The sequence below is a fragment of the Talpa occidentalis genome, unplaced genomic scaffold (genome assembly GCF_014898055.3).
Source record: "Talpa occidentalis isolate TD23 unplaced genomic scaffold, MPIMG_talOcc4v2.1 talOcc4.4, whole genome shotgun sequence".
NCBI classification, from domain to species: domain Eukaryota; kingdom Metazoa; phylum Chordata; class Mammalia; order Eulipotyphla; family Talpidae; genus Talpa; species Talpa occidentalis.
The window spans coordinates 7,110,344-7,135,294 of record NW_023604295.1 but is presented as its reverse complement, the minus strand read 5'-3'; the positions used below and the strand labels follow the sequence as shown (position 1 = coordinate 7,135,294).

Here is a 24,951-nt window from a genome sequence, read left to right as displayed (position 1 = left end):
CAGCCTCCTCTTCCCCGCCTCCCCGAATCCTTCCGACTCCGCTCTCCAAAGCCGGGGTCCCCAAAGCGCGCGGAGCCTCCGGCCGACGGCGCCCCGCGCCCCCGGGAGGGCGGAAGCTGCACTTCCGGGCCGGAGCGGCGCAGGCGCACTAGCGAAGCGCGGCGTTCCTGCGCTCAGGGCCCCGGGGAAGCGCGGGGTCCCCGGAAAGTGAGAGTGGGCCGCGAGTGGCCGCCCCTAAAGTAAAGAGGGAGCGCGAGGAAACTGGACGGCCCATCGCGTTCCCAGGCGCGCGCGCTGCGGGCGCCAAGCCCCCGCCCAGCCTCGCTCGCCGCGCGTGGGCGGGCGCGGACGGGTGAAGAGATCGGAAGGGGCGGGGCGAAAGCGGGCTGGGGCGGGGCTGCGCGCGGGGCGGGGCTGCGCGCGGGGCGGGGCTGCGCGGGGGCGGGGCTGCACTCCTGGCAGGGCTGTGTGGGGGCGGGGCTGCGCGCGGGGGCGGGCTGAGCGGGGGCGGGGCTGCGCGGGGCGGGGCTGCGCGCCTGGCGGGGCTGTGTGGGGGCGGAGCTGCGCGCGGGGGCGGGCGCGGGGGCGGGGCTGCGCGTGGGGGCGGGGCTGCGCGGGGCGGGGCTGCGCGTGGGGCGGGGGCTGCGCGTGGGGGCGGGGCTGCGCGGGGCGGGGCTGCGCGCCTGGCTGGGCTGCGCGCCTGGCGGGGCTGTGTGCCTGGCGGGGCTGTGTGGGGGCGGAGCTGCGCGCGGGGGCGGGCTGAGCGGGGGCGGGGCGGCGCGGGGGGGCGGGGCGGCGCGGGGCGGGGCGGCGCGGGGCGGGGCTGCGCGGGCCTCGCCACCCCGGCCTGGGGCGAGCGCGCGGGGCTGACGTCTGACCGCCGAGCCGGCGGCGACCCGCGGGCCATGCTGGCCGTCCAGGGAGCGGCGATCCTGGCGCTGGTCGCCGGGCTGCCGTGGGTGCGGGCCGGAGGCGCAGGTGAGAGGCTGCGGGGGCGGGGGAGGCCCCGTTCGGAGCGGGGCCCGGGCGCGGCCTGCTGCCCGGGGCGGGCGCGGGGCCGGCGGGGACGTGCCGGGCGGGCCGGGACCTGGGGGTGGGTTTTGTCCGCGTCCCTGGGGCGCGGCCGCCCGGCGTGGGCCGCTGGGCCGGAGCGGCGCGTCAGTCGTCGCCCCTTCCGGGTGCTGGTGTTCCAGGGCCGCCCCGATACAAAACGGGGTGCCTGGCTGTGGGTCCTCGCCCGCGCGCCTGCAGGGACTTACCAGTCCTCCACTGCGGGCGCACGCGAAAGGTTCATTCACAAGGGAAGGGCAGGTGAGGAAACGGACAGCTCTGGGAGAAAAGTGGGAGACAAAGTTTTAAATGCGTCCTCCCCATCCGCCGACCTGGAATCCCAAAGGCGCGCTGAGAGCTGGCCCGGAGCCGGGAGCCGGGGAGCCAGAGGGCGAGCCCCCCAAGGCCCACGTGTTTGGTTTTTATACCAACCTGGCTGCTTAACCCCACCCTCAGGGCCCAGCCACCTTCCCTTTGGTGTTGATGGGATGTGTCTTTCCCAGTGTCCTGATGGCTTTGGTCTGGGGTGGGGGTGGCGTCCACAAAGCCTGCATGGAATTAGCTCAGGACGTCCTTTCCCCCTAACACTGGCACCGCAGGAACGTCCCTGCCCCCGGGATTTATGACAGAGAAATGCTCTGGCAAAGGCCCGGAGCTGGCAGGCCGCTCTGCTGCCCTTCTGACTAGTTAGCCGAGGTCCTGAGCGGAATGGTTGACTTTGTAGTGGCTGGGGGTACCCGAGGGAAAACAGCCCCTCGGCACCCAGGGCGGGAGTCTAGGAGGTCGGTGAGGCCGCCTTATGGGTTCGGAAGACTTAATTGCATAGAAAACCGCTCCCAGTTTGGTGCAGGGCATCCCAAGTCTTCAGTGACGCCACAGATGGAGGGTATAACATACTGTATGTGTCCCAGGGCTTGGTGCGGCCGGTCGTAACTTCTTTGAGGTCTTTTGTTGATACAATGTTTGCATTAAGTTCGCATTAGCCTTCGTCTAAAAAAACTCCCCATATTTTTCATGTAAAATTAACATTCCAGGAGGATGTGTGTCAAGAGCCTAATTTAAATCTAGATTAGAAGAGAGCTGCTAAAATAAATAAAATGCACAATTAAGAATGCTTTTTTTTTTTGCATTCTTAATTGTGTCAGGCAAAATTCTTAAGTGTTTTAAAGGTATAAACTCATTTAGCTTTCAGAACCTCCCTCCACACTATATTCTCATTTTATAGATGAACAAACTGAGGCTTGGGAGATTGCCTTGCCCAAGGCCCAAGGCGTGGAAATCTGACCCCAGAGCTCTGGGATTTAACTGACTAGACTATTTCCTAAAGACCAAGCAATTTAAGTTCTCAATTAACCATCTGTATAGTAAGCACCTAGTTATCATTTATCTTTTGTGTAACATCTTTCTTTCAAAGTGACAATACTTTTCTTTCAACGTGACAATAATGTTCATAACTGAAGGGAAAAATCAATCCTAACCTGAGATCATAATGTTGCTTTATCTTTAAAAGCCTTAAAAATATTCATACCTTTAAACCTAGTAAATGCAATTCTGGGAACCTAGTCTAAGAAAATAATTAAATATATGGGCGGAAATTCCTATCTGTGCAGATGTATGTGTTTGGGTTTATGTCAGATTTAAAAAAGCAAACTCTTTCTGGTCATTAAGATGAATATGAAAGGTTGGAAACAACTAATTATATAAATAGAAGCGTTGGATAAAGTGCCATGTTTTGTGCTAATGAGTGAAATAAATTTTAAAAAGATTTTGCTAATACTAATACAGAGTCTAGGAGAAGTAAAATCTTGTTTAATAACTATTTCCAAGTTCACGTCTATTTGTCAGTTATTGATTCCTAGAATGCCAAGATTCCTCTAAACTAAGTCCAGGGTCTTCATCACTTTGCAGCAGAAGCAGTGTATTCCTGAGGATCAACGATGGACATTAGTAGAATTATAATCTTCTAAACAGGATATACCACAGATGCCACCAAATCTTTTGTTAACCCCTCTAAACCTCCTGGGTCCATGCCTGCCATGTTCCACTTGAAATCACTTTCCTTTGGCTGCATAAGACCTACAAAATTCTAACAACTGGGATGAGAATTAGACTTAGAGAAGTGGGCTAAGGGGAAGTATTCTGTTCAGGGAGGAAGTCTCAGGAAGTATGAGTGTAAACAGAGATTTGAGGGTGGGGAGACTTAGTGCATATCTTCCCCAATTTAGAAAATTTCCAGAAAATGTTTTCTCAGATGTCTCCCCATTTGATTCCATACCATAATGTTTCTAACTATAGAAAGCAGGGGAAGCAGATCCAATAAAGAAAATTCTACACAAGGACCCCAGTGGTAGAAAATCTGCAGGGAGATAATGTGCTTCACCTGGGCAGAAATAAAGGCTAGATATACTGAAGGAACAAGAAATACCTTTAAAAGTAGGTCTCTTAAAAAATGTAGCATATAGTGAAAGATCAGCCCTTTGTTATATTGAGAAAGGTCTATGAATCCAATTTTGTGCTAAGTGTTCTGAAAGATATAGACCTTTTTTTAATATATAGTTTTATTTTTTAATATTTTATTTTATATAATTCTTTTTTTTTTTTAAGATTTATTTATTATTTATACAAGCACTGGGTACAGTCAGAAGCGCGGGAGGGTGAGAGAATTCACCAGAGCCAGAGCGGGGAGCAGAGCAGGCAGAGGGACCGAGGTACACTGCTGAGGGGAGCAGCGGGCGGCAGGAGAGGTCTGAGAGCCATGCGGGACCCTCCTCCGGTGGCCGGGGAGCAGCCGGGGATCGAACCGGCGCTACAGAGGCTTCGGGCAGGTTCGCAACCCAGCGCTCAACCGCTGCGCCACCGGGGAGGCTCTATTTTATATAATTCTTACCTTCTTAAGGAATTTGCAGTCTGCCTGGAAAATCCTGCTCAAAACAGAGAAGCAGTCCTTTTAAAATCATCTTTCATTCAACACGTTTTGACAGGCCACTAAATGGGTGTGCTGTGCTGAGTCCATCCTCATCCGTGTGAAATTGAACAGTACAGATTAATGACATAGAATGAGCTGTGTAGGGGGGAACACTTTCTGTAAGGGGTTGGGCTTGAGCTGGGTCTTGGAGGATCTGGCTGACCAGAGAGGAAGAGCACTGCAGATTGGTGGGGCCAGAAAGACAAGTGAGAAGAGCAGACAGCCAACTGGGGGAGGGTTTGTTCTAAAAGTATAAAAAATAAAGGTCTTTCTATGGAAGTCCTTAAAAATCAACAGAGGGCTGGCCTTCCCTGGTGGTGCAGGCCGTTGAGCGCCGCCATGCTGTGGAGCTGTCGGCGTCCTCTGCAGCGCCGGTTCGATCCCAGCCGGCCAGTGAGGGTCCCACATGGTGCGCAGACCTCTCCTGTCTCGCCTGCTGCTCCCCTCAGCAATGTATTTTGTCAGTTTGCCTGTTCTGTTCCCCGCTATGTCTCTGGTGGGTCCTCTCACCCTCCCGCGCATCTGGCCCATATCCTGGCTCTTGTATAAATAAATAAATAAATCTTTAAAAAAAATAAAATAAACAGAGGTCTTCAGACTTTGGGTGTTCCCCCTTCAAGTTTCCCATGGGGTTTGACCCAAGTGATAAACATTCATGTTTCTATCTCAATTTCGTTATGTGAACATTAGTTCCTGGGAATGGCTGTGAAGAACTGAAATCTCTTCCTTTCTGTGCTCTTGGGGGTCTGCAAAGCACAGCTTCACCTCAGAACTTGGACTGTGACGCCATCTTGAGGCTTTTAAACAGTTGGCCCCTGTATCCTTTACATCAGTATCACTTCCAAGACCAGTGAAAATTCTTTTATACAGAGACTATTTTTTTCAGGTCAAAAAATTAGCAGCCTCCCTATGGTAAGAGTAATCATTAAGGTGATTGGGCCTTTTTTCCCCCCAGATTTTTTTCTCCAATGACTTGTAATACACATTTGATGACTGGAAACCTGTACAACTCCAATAAACATTTTGGTTTAAGAAAGAGATTTTTAGAGACTTTGTTATCTTTGAATGTATTCATTCTTTACTCAGTGATATGAAGAGAAGAGTAATATTTTTTAAAATAAAATAAAACCACCTTCTTTTTTGTTGCCTTTATAGGGGAAAACAGTCTAGAATCTCCTCAGAACGTAACAGTCGACATCATCGATGACAACTTTACCCTGATGTGGAGCAGCCCCAAGTCTGCCAGGAATGTGACTTATTCAGCAGAGTATCAAATGTATGTGGCTCTCTTACTGACCTGCCAGAATAATCTGAACCATTTTTATAAATTTAACACTATGATTTTGTTCAGATTTACTAAATGTTTTTTGTTTTCCATTTTATGTCTACTTTTCATAGTATTTATAACTTCAAATATACAAATAGAGACAAATTCATCTTTGGGCATTGAAGCTAATGAGATTTTGGGATGAGGGTGGTAACAGTGCTAGTCCACACCATACTACCACTGATGGGTGTTCCACCATCTTTACACATAAATTAGGGTCTGAACTAGAGCATACCTTGAGGATATGGGAGGACTCCCCAGGGCCTTTGAATAAATAGTTCAGCATGCACCCTACCTCAGGCTTTCCTAGGAACTCCATCTTACACAATGTTTTAATTTTAGATACAATTTATTAACATCAGTATTGGACCCTGCATGTCCAAGATCAGATGTTTCTGGTGTTTTCTGCCTCCCCTCCAGCGTCCCCTCCCTACTTAAGAGTCACCACAAGGATAGGTGGGCAGAAGGAAGGATTACAGGGAGAAGCGCAGCTCAGGGAGGGTAGGACTGGACTTTGTGTGTTGAGGTCTCAAATGCTAACCATGTTCATGAAGGAAAAGGCAGTGAATTGGGCAGTAAAGAAGCAGGGCGCAGGGCCTCCAGAACGAGGATCCCTGACTATAGCCACAACCCCCCACTATTGTTTTCCAGCTGATTGTTAATAAAACTGTGAGATTCATCTAATCTCATACCTTTAGAAGTTTGCATATTTGTGTACACACACATACATGTCTACACAGATATGGTTTTTCTTAGCACTGAGAAGAATTTTTATCTAGAGAGTTCCAAATGAACATTGAATTTTATTACCAATTGTGATTGTGGCCTTCCTTCAGCATTATCTCCGTAACAGCTGCTTCAGACATAAAAATTATTTCATATATCCTTACTGAGAGTTACCCTTATGAAAAGAACAGTCATATTCTTGTTCCTTCACCTGTTGTATTGCTTACACTAAATTCTGCAATGTATAATAATCTGTCTTTTAAGCTGCCATTCTGCATGTTTAGCATCAAATGCATTATTTCAGTGTGTTCTTACTCTAGTCTGTTCTGCTAGCTTTACAAACAATTGCCTTGTGAAAATATATCACTGTAAGTTTGGGGAGTTGGTGTAGTGTGGTGTGGATCTGAGCCAGGGTGCTTGGGATTTAATCCATCCCTGCCCCTTCTTCTCTCAGGTATAGTTTCCTTATCTACTAATTGGAGACAAAAATTAATATGACATATGTATTTTACTATCCAAACTGGGATGCTTTAGGGAGTGAGCACAGGCTCTTAATTTTAAATAAACAGAAACAAGCTTAAACCAGGACCAGGACACCCAACTCAAAAGGTTGTTGGGGGTCTTTTGAAAATGCTCAGAGTGGCGTGGCCTTAGTGGTCAGCTGAGTGTAGTTAATAGCAGCAGCACACAAGTTTTTGTTTTCAATCACATTTATTACTCTTATCAGAAGTGACTCATATAGCACAGTGGCCTTACACCTTTATTTTTCATGGTTATACAATCCCAGGCAGTTGTTATATGCTCTGCTCTTCTAAGTGGTATTAGTACTATTTAGGGCAAAAGTCCTCACTGACCCAGAAATGACATGAATGGACAAAATTCCAGAATGAGGTGCAGGTGCTGGGGTGATCGAAGATCTGGGCAGGCCACCGCCCCGCCTCGAGGGAGGCCAAAGGGAGGGAGCAAGGGCTCAACATACCCAGGAAAACCAAGTGGCCCCTGTGACACCCTTTATAAAGGTCAGGCTGGCAAACGAGTCTCTGATGATCAAAAGTGAGAATTAAATAGGAGGTGGCAATCCGGTGGGTCCTCTCACTTCCTCTTCTTGGTGGGATACGGTTTTTCTGCAAGTGGAACCGGGACAGTCCCTGCACATTCTGGCTCCTGCGTGAGTGGGGCACCTCACAGTGTTCGGTCTGACCTTGGGTGTGCCTCGGGACAGTGTTCCATCGTGTTCTCGACGTGGTGGTTGGTGCATGGCGATCCACCAAGAAATCCCTCTGCCTTGCCACTGATGGTGGGTACATACCTTTCTGGGGTGGGGCTCGTTCTCCCAGGTGTTCCAAGGTCCTCATTGTCATTCCTGTGTCCTAGCGCAGGCTGTCAAGGTCAAGGCTCTGGATGGAGTCAGCTTCTAGGACACCAGATGGGGACAGGAGGGACAAGCTGCTGCGAAAGCCCAGTTTGTTTTTTTTAAATAGTGTTTCTCAGAACACAGCCGTAGACTGCTGGGGTAAGTGAGAGGAGACTCGTGAATTAGCTCTTAGGATCCCAGTGTCTGTGGAACACGGGTGACCACAGCAGCGCCCGTAGTTATGGCTGGAGCTGTTTCCTAGGCATGTAGGGGTTCTGTTCACTCTTTTCATTCAGCAAACACCTTTGTTGCTTAGAATACATCAGTGACTGGGAGAGACAAAAGATGGCATGGAGTTATATTATGAGCCTGGTTTTAGGAAATGAATTTTTTGTATGAGCAGTTACATACTTGTTCTCAAAGCACATGTATTCTCCTCCAAGAACTGTATGTGGTGACTTTTTGCTTTCTTAAGAAAATATAAAAACAGCTCCCTCTGCTGTTGCTCCCGTACCAGCAGAAGCATTTTTCATAGATGGTTGGTGGCTTCTCCCAGAGCAGGAAAGACTCTAAGAGACGCCTGAGGTCATAGAAAGGGTCAATTGTCACTTTTTATAAGGTTTTCTGTTTGTAGTAAGAGTTCTCCAGGTGAGTGAACCATCAACATGTGCTGGCTTTGTGCCTGTAACTCATTTTATTTTGACCCTGTATCCCCTGATTTAAAGAGGTTTATATACTGTGCCCTCTTCCAGACTTTCTTATGTCACCTGCTTTCTTAAAAATTGTATTTGCTGATAAATACTAATTTGCAGGGGAAAAAAAAAACTATCTGAATTTTTAATTAAAATTTTAAGAATATGAGCTTTAAAAAATTAAATTCTAAAGTGGAAGAGTGTTTAAATTAAGGTAAAGTTTGCTGTATATCTTTGAAGAATGTCACTGAAACTTTGCTAGGGCTTGTACTGAATCTGTCTGTTGCTCTGGGGGGGATGGTTACTTTAACAATGCTAATTCTTCCTGTCCGTGAGCAGGGAATAGCTTTACATTTCTCTTTGTCTTCTACTTCTTTTAACAGTGTCATAGAGCTTTTGTTGTACAGTTTTTGTGCCTCCTTTGTTAAGTTTATAATTAATTTTGGTGCGAATGTGATTGCGATTTTCTTGATTCTATCCTCTTCTAGTTAGCTGTTTCTAGAAAGCCACACAACAGATTCTTGCATGTGGATTTTGTAGCCTGCCACTTCACTGCACCGATTCATTGTTTCTAATAGATTTTTAGTGGAATCTTTAGGGTTTTCTATGTATATTATGTCATCTGCAGGTAGTGAGTTTCACTTTCTCTTTGCCAGTTTGGATTCCTTTTGTATCTTTCTCTTGTCTAATTGCTCTTATTAGGACTTCCAATACCATGTTGAACAGTAGTGGTGAAAATGGACATCCGTGTCCTGTACCTTAGCTTAGAGGAAAAGCTTTCAGTTTTTCACCATTGAATATATATGGTGTTGGCTGTGGCTTGTCATGTGACTTTTACTGTGTTGAGATGTGTTTCTCCTATCCCCATTTTTTGGATAGTTTTTATTTTTTTAAAGATTTATTTATTTATGCACACAAGAGCTGAGGTACAGGCCAGAGATGCGGTGAGTGAGAAGATTCACCAGAAACAGAGTGGGGAACACAGGCAGACTGACTGAAATACACTGCTGAGGGGAGCAGTGGGCAAGACAGGAGAGGTCTGCTGCGCCATGTGGGTAGCTCCCTGGCTGGCCAGGGATCGCACTCGTGCTGCAGAGGCTTCGGATTGCTTCATAGTGCAGTGCTTAACCCCTTGCGACACCAAGGAGGTCCCGAGAGTTTTTAATTATCAATAGATGAGGAATCTTTTCAAGTGTTTTCTGCATCTATTGATAAAACAGTTCTGGAGGTGTCTCAGAAAATTAAAAGTGGATCAACTATATGATCCATTAATTCCATACCTAGGTGTCTACCCAAAGGATGAAGAAACACAAATTCGAAGAGATTATCCACTCCAGTGATCATTGTAATAGTATTTATAATAGCCAAGTTGTGGATACAACCTAAGTGCCCAAAGACACATGAGTGGTTTAAGAAAATGTAGTGTATATGCACAATGGAATACTACTCAGCTATATTTTTAAAAAGAGATAAATCTTGACTTTTTGGACAAAATGGATGGAACTAGAGGGATCATGCTAAGCAAAATAATTCAGGAGAAAGGCAAATATTGGATGATTTCACTCATGTGTAATATAAAGAGACAAAACAAAGGAACAGACAAAACTAAACCAAAGCAAACCCTCAAAATCTGTAGACTAGAGGCCACCAGAGAGCAGGGATCGGGGGGGAAGCACCCACTGGACTCTGCTGGAGGACTTGGATGGTGTGTGTGGTGTGGGACATAACATCTGAAGAGAAGTGAACCTGTACCCCTAATCATATGTAGAGTTGTAAACCAATGTTACCTCAATAAAAAAAGATACATTTTTTTTAAATAATAATAAAGGAAGTCTCCAATGTTATCCCCCACCCACAGGAAAAAAAAAAGATCTAATGCTGCAACTGTGAATTAGGCTTGACGAAAATTCCTTCTCATAGGATAGTTTATCTGCCTGGTTTAAGGTAATGGGTCTTAACAGGCCACTTCCATGAAATCGAGTAAGTCCATTTTCTGCCACTGCCTTCACTTCAGCCGGTTCCTCTGTAACAGCATGTCCTACAGGCTCGCCCTCAGCCTTGACTGTTCGTCTTCTAGAAGAATCTAGTATCACAAATATTTTGAAGAAACCTGACAGTAAAATGACTTTTATCTTTCACTTCTTTCTCTTAACAGGCATTAACCCAGGTAGAAGAAATAGCTACTTTAATTAGCTTTGTAATGTTACTGAACAGAAACGTATTTGCCACACTTTTGTATTTATACATTCTTTTGCTTTTTTTATTTTAAAGGCATGGAATAAATAATTGGTTGGATTTGCCTGGGTGTCAATATGTTACTGGTACCAGATGCAACTTTTCTTCCCTCAAGCCAAATGTCTATGCAGAAATTCATTTGCGTGTAAGAGCAGAAAAAGGAAACAGCACTTCCCCATGGTGTAAAGTGTACTCGTTTGTACCTTTTAAGAAAGGTAGGAAAACGCATTACGGTCTTTATTAAATGTTACCAGATGGGCTTCTTGCCAAAGCCATTCATTTGATGTAATATCACCTGTCTTCGTAAAACAAGAAGAAAGTTTTCCTTAAACCCTTATTTCCTTCCTGTGGAACCCCATTTTTCTGCTGTCCCTAATACCAGTGGTTCTCAAAGTGTGGTCCCTACAACCCTTTTAGGAGATGGTAAAGTCAAAACTATTTTTATTAATTCTAGGACTGACTTGCCTTTTTGTTGTCATTCTGTCATGGGTATGGTGCAGTTTTCCAGAGGCTGCTGTGTGAGGTTGTGACAGAAATGCAGAAGTAGCTGGCGATATATCTGTCTTCTTTATGAAGCCAAACATTAAAGAAATTTGAACAAAATGTGTAATAGCGCCACTCTTCACTAAGTTTTTTGTTTGTGGAAAGGTCATTTTTTTTACAACAAATACCATGTTGTTACCATGTCATAGTTTTTTGGGTTTTTTTAAAGATGTATTTATTTATTTTTAAAGGTTTATTTATTTATTTATTTATTTATGCAAGCACTGGGTACAGTCAGAAGCGCAGGAGGGGTCTGCGCGCCATGTGGGACCCTCGCCCAGCGGCCGGGGATCAAACCGGTGCTGCAGAGGCTGCGGGCAGCTTCACAGCCCAGCGCTCAACCGATGCGCCACCAGAGAGGCCCTCATAGAGTTTTTTAATGAATTCAGAAGTATTCAAATTTTTTATCAGTGTTCATGTTTAATATGCTAAATTTTATTATTTTACCTGTATGTCACAAGTTCCTTGAGACCCTCAATTAGTTTAAGAGCAAGACCAAATATTTTGAGAACCCCTGCTGTATACCAGGATGTAGGGTCAGGTCAGGACACGGAGCAGGTTTTCTGATCCAGCAGAGTGGGTAAAGGAGAAGTCAGAGTCCTAGAGCCCTCAGCAGGTTTTCAGGCTTTTATTGGGGTTCACCAGGCATATGGCAGGCAGAGGTGCTGGGGGGCCGGGAGGATGGCAGGCCTCCCAGCCCCCAGCAAATCCTCACTCTGTCTGGGCTCTCTGGCGTTCTCTCTGCTTCTCTGCTCTTCCGTTCATTCTGTTGCTTCTCTGCTTCTGCTGGCGTCCCCGTGACGCCGCCCTTAAAAGCCCAGTCTCAGCCCAGGTGCATCCCATCTACCTAGGCCCACACCCTACTCCAGGTGCCCGCCATCAGGCCTGCATTCAGGACCGCCAGGATCCATCATCTATCCTGATGGCGGGAAGGCAGAAAAGCCTGACGTTTTTCCTTACCCTACACAGGACATGGAAGAATTGTCTGTACCCCCTTTCTCTGCTCCTCCCTCCACTCTCTTCAGCCTCGCTTCCTTCCTCACAGCAATGCCAAGTTCAGTCCCAGTGCTCTGCTGACTCTGGGCCTCTGTGGCATCTATCTGATCACCACTGCCTGTGCGCGAAGTGTTTTTAGGGCACTGCACCTCTGCTCACCTGTCTCTCTCGACCCAACTGGCTGCTTTCCCCTTGTCTCCCAAGCCTGCCAGTGCTGCAGCGCTGTGGGGCTCAGGCACTGGGACTCCTCTGTCCCCTCTCATTCGTGACCTGACCACTTTCAGCACCAGCAGTCACCCCATGACCCCAAGGCAGCACCCTCACATCTTTTTGCACCGTTAGACTTGCATGGCCAGCTGCAGCCAGCACTCCGCTTCATGTCTCACAGTCAGCTCACGTTTACCCCAGCCATGTAAACGAAGCTCCTGATTTCCCCCTCAAAACCTTCTCTTCTTGCAGATTTTTTCCATCTCCATTAATGACATCACCTGTTTTTGCTCAGGCCAAAAGCCTCGCTCCGTGGCCATCTCCTCCTCACAGCCCACGTGCACCCAGTCAGTCCATCAGCAAATTCCTAATGAGCTGCTTTAAAGTATGTCCTGAACCCTCACCCACCCCCACCCATCACCCTGCATTTCCAGAATGTAGGTCAGGTCAGGACACTCATCTCAGCCCCCAGAACTCCACAGCCTCTACTCGAGAGAGATTCTTCTTAAGAGTCTGTTCTCATTTCCATCCACTTAGCCCCTTGTGTCTTGGTCATGCCTGTTCCTTCTTAGGGCCCAGATGTGATGCACCCTCAGCCTGGCATGCTCATCCCTAGACACCTGTATGACTCACTCCCTCCTTGATTTGGGAGTCAGCTGCTATGTCTCAGAGAGGCTTTTCCTGACAAACTTCTCTACAGAGGCCTTGGCTGCCATTCTCTGTGCCTTAATGTGTCTGTCTTTTTCCTCATAGCACACGTAACATTATGTTCCTGTGCTCACTTGGGACTTTTTGCCATTTCTCACCCTAAAATGCAAACTCCCTGAGCAACTTTCTCTGTTGCACGACATCAGCATTATTTGTTGAGTGACTGTTTTGGCATTGTGTTAATGAAGTGTTTTGATGTTCACAGCTCAGATTGGTCCTCCAAAGGTACATTTAAAAGCTGAAGATAAAGCAATAATAATAAACATCTTTCCTCCTGGAACAAAAAAAAGTATCATGTGGGCTACGGATAGTAACAGGTTTATATACCACTTGGTCATCTGGAAAAACTCTTCAAGTATGGAAGTAAGCATTATTCTTACCTTTGAGGTGGGAGAAAAATGTGGATTGATTTAAAAATTACTTCTAAAATTTGACTTTATGCTTTGTGAAATAACAGACTTCTAATTTTTTGTTATAGGAAAGGACTCAAACTGTTAATTCTGAAGATAAAATTTATAAACTCTCACCAGAGACTACTTATTGCTTAAAAGTCAGAGCACACTATAAATTTGGTCCACGGAGCAAAATTGGTTTATATAGTCCAGTATATTGTATAAATACCACAGGTAAGGAGGAAATTTTGCTTTAGATTCCATAACTAATCTGTATATATACAGGTTGGCAATTTATTTATTTTGGCATTTTTTCCATAGTTTCTGAAGTCACAGGATGGTTTAATAGTTATTAAGGCTAAAGTATTATAACCATAAGAAGAAATGTTACTTGGAAACATTTTACTCTAAAGTAAAAAAAAACTCTGCTTATAAGTCAGAGTATTTTCTGATGACAAAATAAACTTCATTGGTTCAGAATCCCCCAAAAGGGGAGGTAGTTGCTAGAATGGTCTTCTAAAAAGCTGTATGCCTTCAAAAGTGAAATGTTAAAATCTGAAGTATTTACTTAGCTAACAATTAAGGTTGAAAGGTAGGGATTAAATTATTTTAATTATGAACTTCATTTGCTTTATTTTTAAAATCAAACAATGCAGAAATATTTAAATGTTCAAGCTTTCCTGTCCGGCCTCCTCACCCTCAGTTCCATTTACCAGAGACAGACATTGCTGTCTGTATATGTCCTTCCATACTCTTTTCTGAACGTCTGTAAGCATTTAGACACAGACACAGTTTGGGAAAGTTATTTTTTAAATAGATATATTTTACGACTTCCTTATTGAATTGCATGTTTTGAGAATCTCTTTATGTCTCAGTACATATAGATCTATTCTTTTAAATGGCTGCACATCACACTGTGCGTATGCAGGGTACCATAGCTACTACCTCATAGTGATAAAACATTATCCCTTCCTTTTCTTGCCCTTGCTGTCAAAAATTCTTACAAATACATTTTCTCACTAGAATAAAACTGTATGCTTGTTCCTATATTCTTTGTCTTCCAGTTGAAAATAAACTGCCTCCACCAGAAAATCTAAGAATCGAGGCTAAAAATCACAGCTATGTTCTTAAGTGGGATTACCTGTATGAAGGCATGACCTTTCAAGCTCAGTGGCTTTTGTAAGTGCTGGTCCATAAATTTCCTTTTGCCCAGTTTATTTTCACCAGTTTATTCTGCTGTTTTTTCCTCTTCTTTGCACTTGCAGCTCCTTGAATGCTGATTGAAAGGTGGTTGTGATTTATGGGAAACAAGATCTTTAATTCTAGCCCCAGCTCAGCCAGTAACTAACTGGATGACTTGGCATTAAATCACTTAACCTCTTTTGGCCTCAGCTTCTTCATTTGTAGAAGAAAGTTGTAAAATGTTGTAAAGAGTGTGTTCTAATAATGTCTAGTGTTCTTCCTCTCGTTAAAAAAGGTGTGATTCTAGCTATGTCTGTTAACTCCCCGATCTGGAGTGCTTGACCTCGGATCCTGGTCTTCAGAACTCACTTCTTCCACAATTCCTTGAAATGATCTCAGTCCAGCCTCTCTGACTTGTTCTATTCAAGTAAACCTCTCCATTTTCTTTATCATTTCAGTGGCTGTGACAGATTTTTTTAGTAATTACTCTAGTGGGAAGTTAAGAAAGAAAAGTGTGTTTTATGTGGCTGGGTCAGTATTAGCTAAATACAGATGACGTATATGAAAGTGGGGGCGAACTGCAGTAGATTGTGTTGTCTGGGAAGGATAAACAGGGGGATGGGCAGAGGAAAATCAAGTGAAAGGAGAAGTGGATTCTGGGGAGGAAGGGGTGGGAAAGAAAGATAACAGGGAGCTCAGAGGATTAGAAGGACAAAGCCAAGTATAGGTAAAGCAGAAATGGAGTGAGAAGAGGGCCTCCCCTGGTGGCACAGGCAGTTGAGCACCGTGCTGTGAAGCTGTCCACAGCCTCTACAGCACTGGTTCGATCCCCGGCCTACAGTGAGGGTCCTAAATGGCGTGCAGACCTCTCCTGACATGCCCGCTACTCCCCGCAGCAGTGTATTTCGTCAGTCTGCCTGTTCTGTTCTACGCTCTGTCATCTTGCCTGTTCTTGTATAAATAAATAAATAAATCTTTAAAAAAAAAAGAAAAGAAATGGAGTGAGAAGAAAGGCTGGGAAGAAACAGGGAAAATGAGGATAAAGGGAAGTCAGTATAGATATGATCTCAATTTCTTTCAATTCTTTAGGGTTAGTGTTGAACCAAGACCAGTTTGTAAGGGAAGCCTTTCACATGCCTGTGTATGCATGGCATACACACAGACATACACACGTAGGTACATATACATACCACGGACTGACAAGCAAGCTGCACCATAGTCTCTGAGTATTTCAGAAGTATGTGAAATTATAGGGCCACAGAATAGAGGGCTAAGGGTTTCTGATGGTCTCCTCAAGTTTCTTTGGGGTACTTGGTATACTGCAGAGCACTGAAGGAATTACAAAGATACAGCAGAAGAAAATGTGCTGCTAGGGCCTCCCCGGTGGCACAGCGGTTAAGCACTGGGTTGCGAAGCTGCCCGCAGCCTCTGCAGTGCCGGTTCGATCCCCGGCCACGGGGGGAGGGTCCCACATGGCACGCAGACCTCTCCTGCCGCCTGCTGCTCCCCTCAGCAGTGTACCTTGGTCCTTCTGCCTGTTCTGCTCCCTGCTCTGGCTCTGGTGAATTCTCTCACCCTCCCACACTTCTGACTGTACCCAGTGTTTGTATAAATAAAATAAATAAATCTTTTAAAAAAAAAATGGTCGAATTATCAATATAAAAAAAAAAATGTGCTGCTGACACTGCACAGCAAAGTGTGATTTAGGACTGAGGAGCGATATACAAATGAGACCTACTGAAAACTGAGGGTATGGACGTGGAAGGGGCTGGAGAGGCCAAAGAAGTCATTTGGGAGGCTTGAAGACCTGACCAGGGTGCCTTGATGTCAGGTCAGATGTTTTACACTTGGTACCCTCAGCGCAGGCTATGAAGAGACAATAGACATAAGCAGCCTTGAGCACAGATAGTAAAAATGTAGTAAAATAATGAGGACAAGATGAGTTTGGTGTATTTGTTACCTTTTTAACACAGTGTTTTGATTTGTAAGTCTATATAATTTCATTTTTGCTGATGCCTGTGTTTAACGACTGGCTTGCAGCTGTCCTGTGTGCTGCTAAGTGTGCCTGGCATGCCGCACCTCACCACACCTGGAGTAGGAGCTCATAGAGGTTTTCCTCTATGAGCATCCACATGTGTTCACTCTATTGCAAAATTCTCGAGGGCAGGAACCATTAGCCTCTGACACCTCAGCACCATACAGAATGGCTAGCATTCATAGATCTTGATAAATATATATGGGATGAATGTATTTGGAATAAAACAATGTTTTTGTCTTCAAAGTGCCTACTTAAAAAGGTTTCGTGGGAGCCTTTCAGATAAATGGAGACAAATACCGGCCTGTGAAAATGTCAGAACAACCCAGTGCGTCTTTTCTCAACATGGTTTCCCAGAAGGAATGTACTTTGTCCGTGTGCAAGCATCTGATGGAAATAATACATCTTTTTGGTCTGAAGAGAAGCAATTTGATACTGAAATACAAAGTAAGCCCAGAGTGTTTACTTAAGATTGTAACCCTCCATCTGGTGCAGGCTAAGACTGTTTTTCTGGTCTCAACTGAACACACTTCTTTACGCCTCTTCCAGTTGTCATCTTCCCTCCGGTCATCACCCTGAAGCCCATCAGCAAGGATTCTCTGCAGGTCTATATCAGCGCCCCAAAAGATTCAGAAAACAGGCCAGTGGACCAGTATTACACCTTCATTTATGAAATTGTCTTCTGGGAAAATACTTCAGATGCTAAGGTAAGAAGACTAAGTGTTACAATTTTGTAACTTAGAGTTAGAACGATGATTTGGGTGTAAGCAAAGCTTGATGTCAAAATTCTAGGGAGATTTTTCAATTTTCTAACTCTATGATCAGCTTAGATGTACACAAGGGGAGAACGGGAGCAATTCTCCAGTTACAAGTCACCTCCATGTGCGCCCCAGTTTGCTTTTTAAATTCAGCTCCCTGAGTCCATTCCTCCTCACTCAGAATCTCTGGGAGTGGAACTCAGAATTTGCATTTTTAGTAGGAGCCCCAGATTTTCCTCTAAACCAGGGTTTCTCGGCACCGTTGACATTTGAATGGACTGGTTCTTGGTTGTGACTACTGTGTGACTAATGTGTGACAGATGCCCAGCGACATCTCTGCCCACTGGGTGCCAGCCTCCCAGTTACACCCACCAATGAAAGCTCCAGATGGTGCCAGCTCTCCCCAGGTGGGGGGCGAGAACAGGGCCATGGGGACAAAAACTGACTCTTAGTAGGTAAAATAGTCTTAGAGACGTCAGTGGTTTGTCTTTGCCCCCAGGAGGAGAGCATGCCTCCAGATTTCAGCTCAGCCCAACAGAATCTTATTCCTCAGTATTTAACTTCATGCTGGCAGAGGGATTAGAGAAAAATTGTTTAAAGAGACAGTTTAGGGCCTCCCTGGTGGCGCAAGGGGTTAAGTCTCAGAACTACCAAGCTGTCACCAGCCACTGTAGCACAAGTTTGATCTCCGGCCAGGGAGCTACCCACATGGCGCAGCAGACCTCTCCTGTCTCCCTGTGGATCAGTCTGTTCTGCTCTCTGCTTTGTCTCTGGTGAATCCTCTTATCCCCCATACTTCTGGCCTATACCCCAGTTCTAGCATGCATAAATAAACAATAAACAGACAAGTCCACAACATCAGACATTCCATATTATTCCTGATAACTTTTCCCTCATGAAATTAAAGTCGAGGGATCAACCTTCAAAAATCATGCACAGTTGAGCTGGTAAATTCTCTGACTTCATTTTCTTTTGGAAGACTAAGAAAATTGCAATGACTTGGCTACTTTCATTTGAACTGTCTGAACACTGTAACCAGAATGTAAAGTACCACGTACCACAGCCAGTTCTCTGTTACCCCTCAGTGAGGGGCAAGTTTGTGTCTCAGGCTACCAAATTGTGCAGTCTTAGGCAAGGCACTTTGCCTCAGTGAGATTTTATTTCCTCTTCATGGAAACTAAAATTTTTTAAAGGATGATTGTAAGGCTTAAAATGAGGGAATGTATATGAAAATACCTAGCACATCTCTTGACAAACAAAACCAATTCAGTAACTCCTAGTTACCATCCTGGCCTGCGCTGATTTACTGGGCCTGCTGTGTAGCAGGCCCTGTGCTGAGTATTTCACACGGCTTGTCTCAGTCTTTCTTCAGAACAGCCCTGCCAGACAGCAGGGTCTGGGCTATAACTGTGAGCTTGACGTGAGCAGAGGCCTTAAAAACGCACGTGTGTGGTTTTGCCTGGCTCCTGCGCTGCTCCTGATTGCCAGAAAGGATGCATGCTCGGCATGGCCTCTGCTCCAAGGATGAGAGACTATGGGGCACCTAACCCTGACCCTCAGCCTCAGGGAGCTAGCACCCCAGCCAGTCTGTCCTGAGTGGGGAAACATAAACAGCACACAACATTACATGAAGCTACTTTGTTGTGGTTATTTTGTAATGTCTTATTGCATCACACTTACACAGACAGGAGTAATAATTCTCCTTTTGCGGCCCTGAAATAGGACCCTGAGAAGTTAAATAACTTGCCTAAGGCCACGTGCTGTGAGCAGTTCCTTAATGGAGGCAGTTAGCAGCCCGAACCCCAAATCTTAACATTTCGGCCTCTCAGCAGAGGTGATACAGTGGCCCTTAAACAAGCCGGCTTGTAGTCAATGATGAATTAGCGTTGTCCTGGGGGTACACGTGCTTTCTGGGCAGTGACATTTTTAACTTTCTGATGTGTTTATAGCGTCTTGTCCAGAACAGGCTGATACTCCTTAAATGTGATACCAGTGAAGTATTTGGTAGAGGCCGGTCATAGGTTAAGTATTTGAAAAATTCAGAAAATAGATAATCCCTCTCTGATTTCATGAAGCGACTACATTTTATCAATAATTTACTTACTCTTTTTATAGAGCACACTCCTGAAGAAAGCTGATTTTACTATCCCGAACTTGAAAGCGCTGACCGTATATTGTGTCAAAGCCAGAGTCCTCGTGGAAGAGGAGAACAGAACCAGCGTCTTCAGTGGTACTATGTGTGAGAAAACGATGCCAGGTCAGACTCTTTCACTGTGCCTTTCTTTTTAATGTAACTAGACAATCACAATAGTTTGATTCATTGAAAATTGTACACTGTTTTCATAATTCCCTTTAATATTACTCTATCTTTTCATGAGACTATCTTTAATTTTTTTACATAACCCTTGATTATGTAAATCAATTTTACCTAATCACATAGGTCAATATAGAATTTTTTTTTTTAAAGATTTATTTATTTATACAAGCACTAGGTACAGTCAGAAGCGCGGGAGGGTGAAAGGATTCACCAGAGCCAGAGCAGGGAGCAGAACAGGCAGACGAACAAAGTACACTGCTGAGGGGAGCAGCGGGCGGCAGGAGAGGCTGCGGGCAGCTTCGCAACCCAGCCCTCAACTGCTGCGCCACCGGGGAGGCCTCTCAATATAGAATTTTATTATGTGGGAACAGTTCCGCCTGGTTCTGTATTCTGCAGTTCCCAGTGTCTAGTCACAGAAGGTGTCTTAATCGTACTAGTTGTTTGCTGGAGAAGTGCTGGAGACTGTCCTTCACTCAGAATCTCCTGTTTTCGCTTCCTAAATCACTCTTTAAATGGAAATGCTGTCGCTACAACTGTGGTGTGCTCGGGGCCACCAGAAATGCTTCTAACGGTGTTGCTGTTTAATAGATCTGGTGTTTCCTTCCTCCTTGAAGGCTTGTCTTTTACACTTGTCATGAGAGCTGACCTGTGAAGCCATCTTTCATGGTTAGCATATTTGTATGTTAAAACACATATTGACTCTGACCATCATTTACCTGGTTTTAGGAAATACTTCCAAAATCAGAATGATAGTTGGAATTTGCACCACATTACTTTGTATCCCAATTGTCATCTGCTTCGTGATAGTCCTTTTGAAATGTATCAAGTATGTGTTCTTCCCATCAAGTAAACCTCCGTCTGCTATAAATGAGGTATGTTGCTTTTGTCAGTATTTGGACTTTTCTTTAAATGAATGGGAAATGTTTCATTTCAATTGAACATATATATGTTTTCTTGATCTTCAGCAAATGGAATGATTTGGGTATTTAAAGTTTTAGTAAACTTTAGAAATAGTCATTAATATAACTAGATAAAGGATAAACATTTTTAAGCAAAAATATGTTATGAAATGCCAAAAATTATTCTGGAATTTGGCACACCAGACCATCACAATTCTATGAGTAGACAGGACTAAGATTAGAGATAGAGATGATATAAAATAGTTTTTCTTCATTTTTACAAATATATCTGTACTGATTGCATTTAATTGATTTTTTAAAAGAAAAAAGTCATTAAATAAAATAATATAATAAAATAGTAAGAATTAGACTTAACCTCGTAGTCTTCTGGAAGTTTAACTGGCATTTGTTTTACCATTTAAAAAGAGTGAACACCGTCAGTGCAGAAAGTATATTCTGCGGAGGAGATCACATGAATTTCCTCACAGGGTTTTGTTTGGCCTCCCAAGAAATTGGCATGTTTGATGAAAGCACTAAATGATGACATGGTAGCAAAGACTGGCGGGGGAGGGGGGCTCCCCTCAGGCGGGCTTCTAGTCTCTCTCAGAGGCAGAGTAGTCAAGAGCTCAGGCTTTGGAACTAGCCTGACTTAAGGTGAATTGTTGGAGCCATAATACTTCCCCGCAGAACTGACAGAAACGAAGGAGTTAACCCAGAAAGAGTCAGCGTCCTGTCAGCCCTGTGAATATTAACAAGCTTACTGTTCTGTCCTGAGTTTTTAAATAACCACTCCTGCAGACACTAATGTTCATAGCTATTATTTAAAGTACTTAAAAAGAGCTGATGACAGCAAATAATCATTCTTACTTGAACAGGGAAAATTACCACTTGTGCTTCTTCGGGATATTTGTGGGTTCGATATAGAAATTATTAGTTCAAAGTGTAATTTTCATAAACTCAGTGCTCTTCCCTTCTCCCCATGCTCCCCACAGCCCCTGGCAGCTAAGTGCCCCTTTCTTAGGTCCTCTTCATATGGATCCTAAAAAGGATTCTAAGATGGGGCCTCGTGGGCATGATTTTACGCTAAACATTATCATGCAGTTGATATGTTCTTAGTTTACTTTTAATGAGCATACCAAAAGATAGGTTTTCTAGATAATGGACATAGGAAACTAAAGCTTTAGAAGGAAAACTAGTTTTTATGATTTTAAATAATTCATTTTTTATTCTTTCCCTTATTTAAACTAGTATTTGTCTGAACAACCCTTGATGAATCTACTCCTTTTCACTTCGGACGAACAAACTGAGAGATGTTTTATCATTGAAAATTCAAACACTGTCACTCCATTAGAAGAAAATAATCAAAGTAATGAAGGTTACAAACAGTACAGTTCCCAAACTAGTGAGGATTCTGGAAACTATTCTAATGAAGATGAAAATAATGACAGTAAAACAAGTGACGAATTTCCACAACAGGAAGCCCTGTGGCCAGCAGTGAACTCGAAGGTGCTGGGGAGTCTGGGGGAGATCCATATGGACCCTGAGTTCCCTGCTCCACTCAGTAACTGCTAAGAGGAGATTTGCTGGTGGGAGAAGAAAACATCTTCAGCTTATAGATGCTGGAAATACAGGCAAGCACTTAACCATTTGCTGATAAAGTTACAGGAATTTGGGCAAAAAGTTTATTTTCCTGTGTTCTGGAAGAAAGGCTTGTCATGAGTCCTGTCTCTGATGAGTTAAATCCAGATGATGCCATCCTTTTTTCTAATGCCAGCTTTTAGATACATTATATTACCTGTATTACAGCAACAATGACATATACAAAGCATTGTATATGATTTGGGCAGAAGGCACACACAGTCGTGTGTCCGCACAGCCCACCCCTCCGGCTGAGGTCACCGGAGCGCCCTGTGCCGTTCTGTGGCAAGGGCCACGCTTGTGCTTCTCGGCCGGTTACGGCCCTGCTGGCCACGGCAGCTGGCATCCAGCCGCCTCATCCCCAGTATTGAGGTTCATTATTCTTCAGGAGGCATTTAGAACATTTCGTCTGTTCTTTTGACATTGACATAGGCCCTTAAAAAATTTCTTTAGAAAAGCCTGATAAGTACTAACACCTGATTTTCTGGAAAATAGCTTTCTCAAGAAGATAGCACAGATGCCAGAAATGTGACCCTTAAAAACTTGCAGGGGCATTATCCATTTATCCCAAGAACACTGACGCCTGTGCCCCAGCTGCCTGTCCTGTCCAGATTGGGAATAAAGCCAGGTCACCTTTTACTGCGTGGGAAGCCATCCTGATGCAGAACGTTAGGACGGAAGCTTCTTATCAGGCGCTCAGGTTATGGGGAAATGAGTAACGCCCTCGTTGAAGAAGTTACTGGTATGTTTAAAACAGGGATGGCGATGTCAAGGTTAGTCACAGGGTATAGGACCGGCAAACGGGGCTGAAATAACAGACAGAGGAAGAACTGGAATAACAGAATAGGGAAAAGTAGACGACCTTCAGGAAACTGGGACTATGAAGACTCAGGCGCTGACACACGAAGGGGGTACTTATTTTTATGGCTTATCTCCGTCGTTTTTAATACCAGGCCAGTTTCTCTGTCTAGAAGTATCCAGGTCCCCCTTCTACACAGCCAGCATGGGCTCAAGAAAATGCACATTATTTATTGTCATGGTAAGGGACACATTAACTAGGAAGGAAAATCTCATTTTAAAAATTAGATAATGTTCTCCAAAGGCACCCATAGCTTATTTTTAAACTACTTAATATTTGCGGTGTTCGTGGCTAGCCTTAATAGGAAGGGAGAGTAGGTATTTTGGTGGCTTCTCAGGCAAAAATCTCAACTTCATTCAGTCGTCGCTGCCAGATGGGGGAAAACGGAACGAAGCTGCGCCGAGCGTGCTGGGAGGCCTCCTTCCCGTCACCTTCATCTCTGCCGAGGTGACAGGTTCCTCTGGTGGAAGAGAAGGTTGAAAGCCACTGACTGGGGAGGGCAGGGACCCTCCGCACAGACGCAGCTCTGCAGAGCAGGCCAAGCACTTTCCGCTGCCTGAGTCCAAGCTTCTAGACCAGCGTAGCGGGGGCCAGGGAGCCCCAGAGCCCTGTGAGAATCCCGACAGTGACCCGCCTCTGACCAGAGACGCCTGATTTGAAGCAGACTGCTGGGGGGCCCCACGTGCAGAGGCCCTCTGCGAAGTGTGACTCCTTCAGGGGAGACCAGAGGCGGCCCTGCCACTGCCGCCCCTCACACCGTGCAGCCCGGCAGCCTGTCCAGCACTTGAGCCCGAGACTCACCTCCGGAGACAAGAGGCCTCACACTGGACCTGAACCGAAACAGTCCTTCTGTGGGCTATAGACGACGGAGCCCAGACGCTGAAGCTGGAATGCACCAAAGAAATGGGCAGGTCCCCGTGGTGTGGGGGTGTCAGGTCTTACAACCCTCTGGTTTTTGATTAGTAAGCACCTGAGCAGCAGCAAACCAGCCAACTCCTCATTTTTCCTTGTCTTCTGGCCGTGAAAAGGCAGTTCCACCCCTGCCTGCATCCTGGTCCACACGGAGCGTCTTTGGGCTGCACCTGCATGGAAGGTAGCAGGTGTCTTTCTGACTAGTTTACTTAGAAATGCCTCCAAATTAAAATATTTACAGAAACCTGTAGACTCTAAGAATGTATGTGAAAGGCGCATATCTTTGGAGCCAGACCATGCTGGTTAATGCACATGGAAGTCCCAATAGGGACCCAAACACACCTGCACACTCACCTCCTCTCGTGCACACACTGCAGTGGGGTGGGGGGCTGACACCTTTTTCTAATTAGAAACGCTGCTTGGATCTCAGAGCTGGAAAGTCCCAGAAATCCCCAGGGTACACGCTCAGCATTTAGATCTTTTCTGCAAGAAAAGGTTGCTTGTAAGAGTTGGGAGCCTGTGCGGCTACTGTCTTCCTCCAGGGGGCCCTGTGCCCCCAACCTGCCAGGTATTTGTTTTGCCTGGTGTCTGTCCCCCTCGAGCACAGGGACACCCCTCGTCACTGTTGCCCCAGCAGCCACAGCTGCGCCACACCTTGCACACAGGTGTGCAGAAGATAACTCGGGTGGCAAAACCTAGAATTTGAACCAAACAGTGTTTCTCACAATGTTTGTGTGTTTTGTTGTATTTTTATGGAAGGATATAACCATGTGTTTGATGGTTTTATACAAAAAAAAACTTTTGTATCGTTTATTTCATGTATACTTTTGGTTTAGATGGTTTTTAATACAAAAAAATTTGTATCTTTTATTTTGTGTATATTTTTGTTTTAAGCTGTCACTGTAAATTTTAGATAACAAACTAGACCTAAAAGTCTTTGATTTCTATTGTATTAGCCACGTTTATGCACCAGAGTTGCTGCCGCTGATGCCTTCAAAGGGTGTTGGTGAACGGGGCGTGGGGGGGCCTGCGGCCTGGCCCAGTGCCTAGTGTTGAGGATCCCAGCCCCCACCCCGCTAAGAGACAAGCAGCTCCTGGGCTTGCGCGGCTGTTCCACAGCCTCAGCCGAAAACTTGGCTTCGGCACAGCCGCCACT

At 45.2% G+C, this 24,951-nt stretch overlaps 1 protein-coding gene across 1 annotated transcript; it reads left to right on the top strand.

Moving 5' to 3' along the window:
• The first annotated feature begins 898 nt into the window (after window positions 1-898).
• IFNAR1 (interferon alpha and beta receptor subunit 1) lies at window positions 899-24,642 on the top strand. The gene is made up of 11 exons (XM_037525017.2): window positions 899-978; window positions 5,171-5,291; window positions 10,386-10,564; window positions 13,009-13,166; window positions 13,282-13,429; window positions 14,260-14,374; window positions 16,660-16,859; window positions 16,962-17,119; window positions 19,286-19,427; window positions 20,214-20,359; window positions 21,635-24,642. The coding sequence occupies exons 1-11, from the start codon at window positions 906-908 to the stop codon at window positions 21,956-21,958; spliced, it is 1,764 nt and encodes a 587-aa protein (XP_037380914.1). The 5' UTR covers window positions 899-905; the 3' UTR covers window positions 21,959-24,642.
• The last annotated feature ends 309 nt before the right edge of the window (window positions 24,643-24,951 follow it).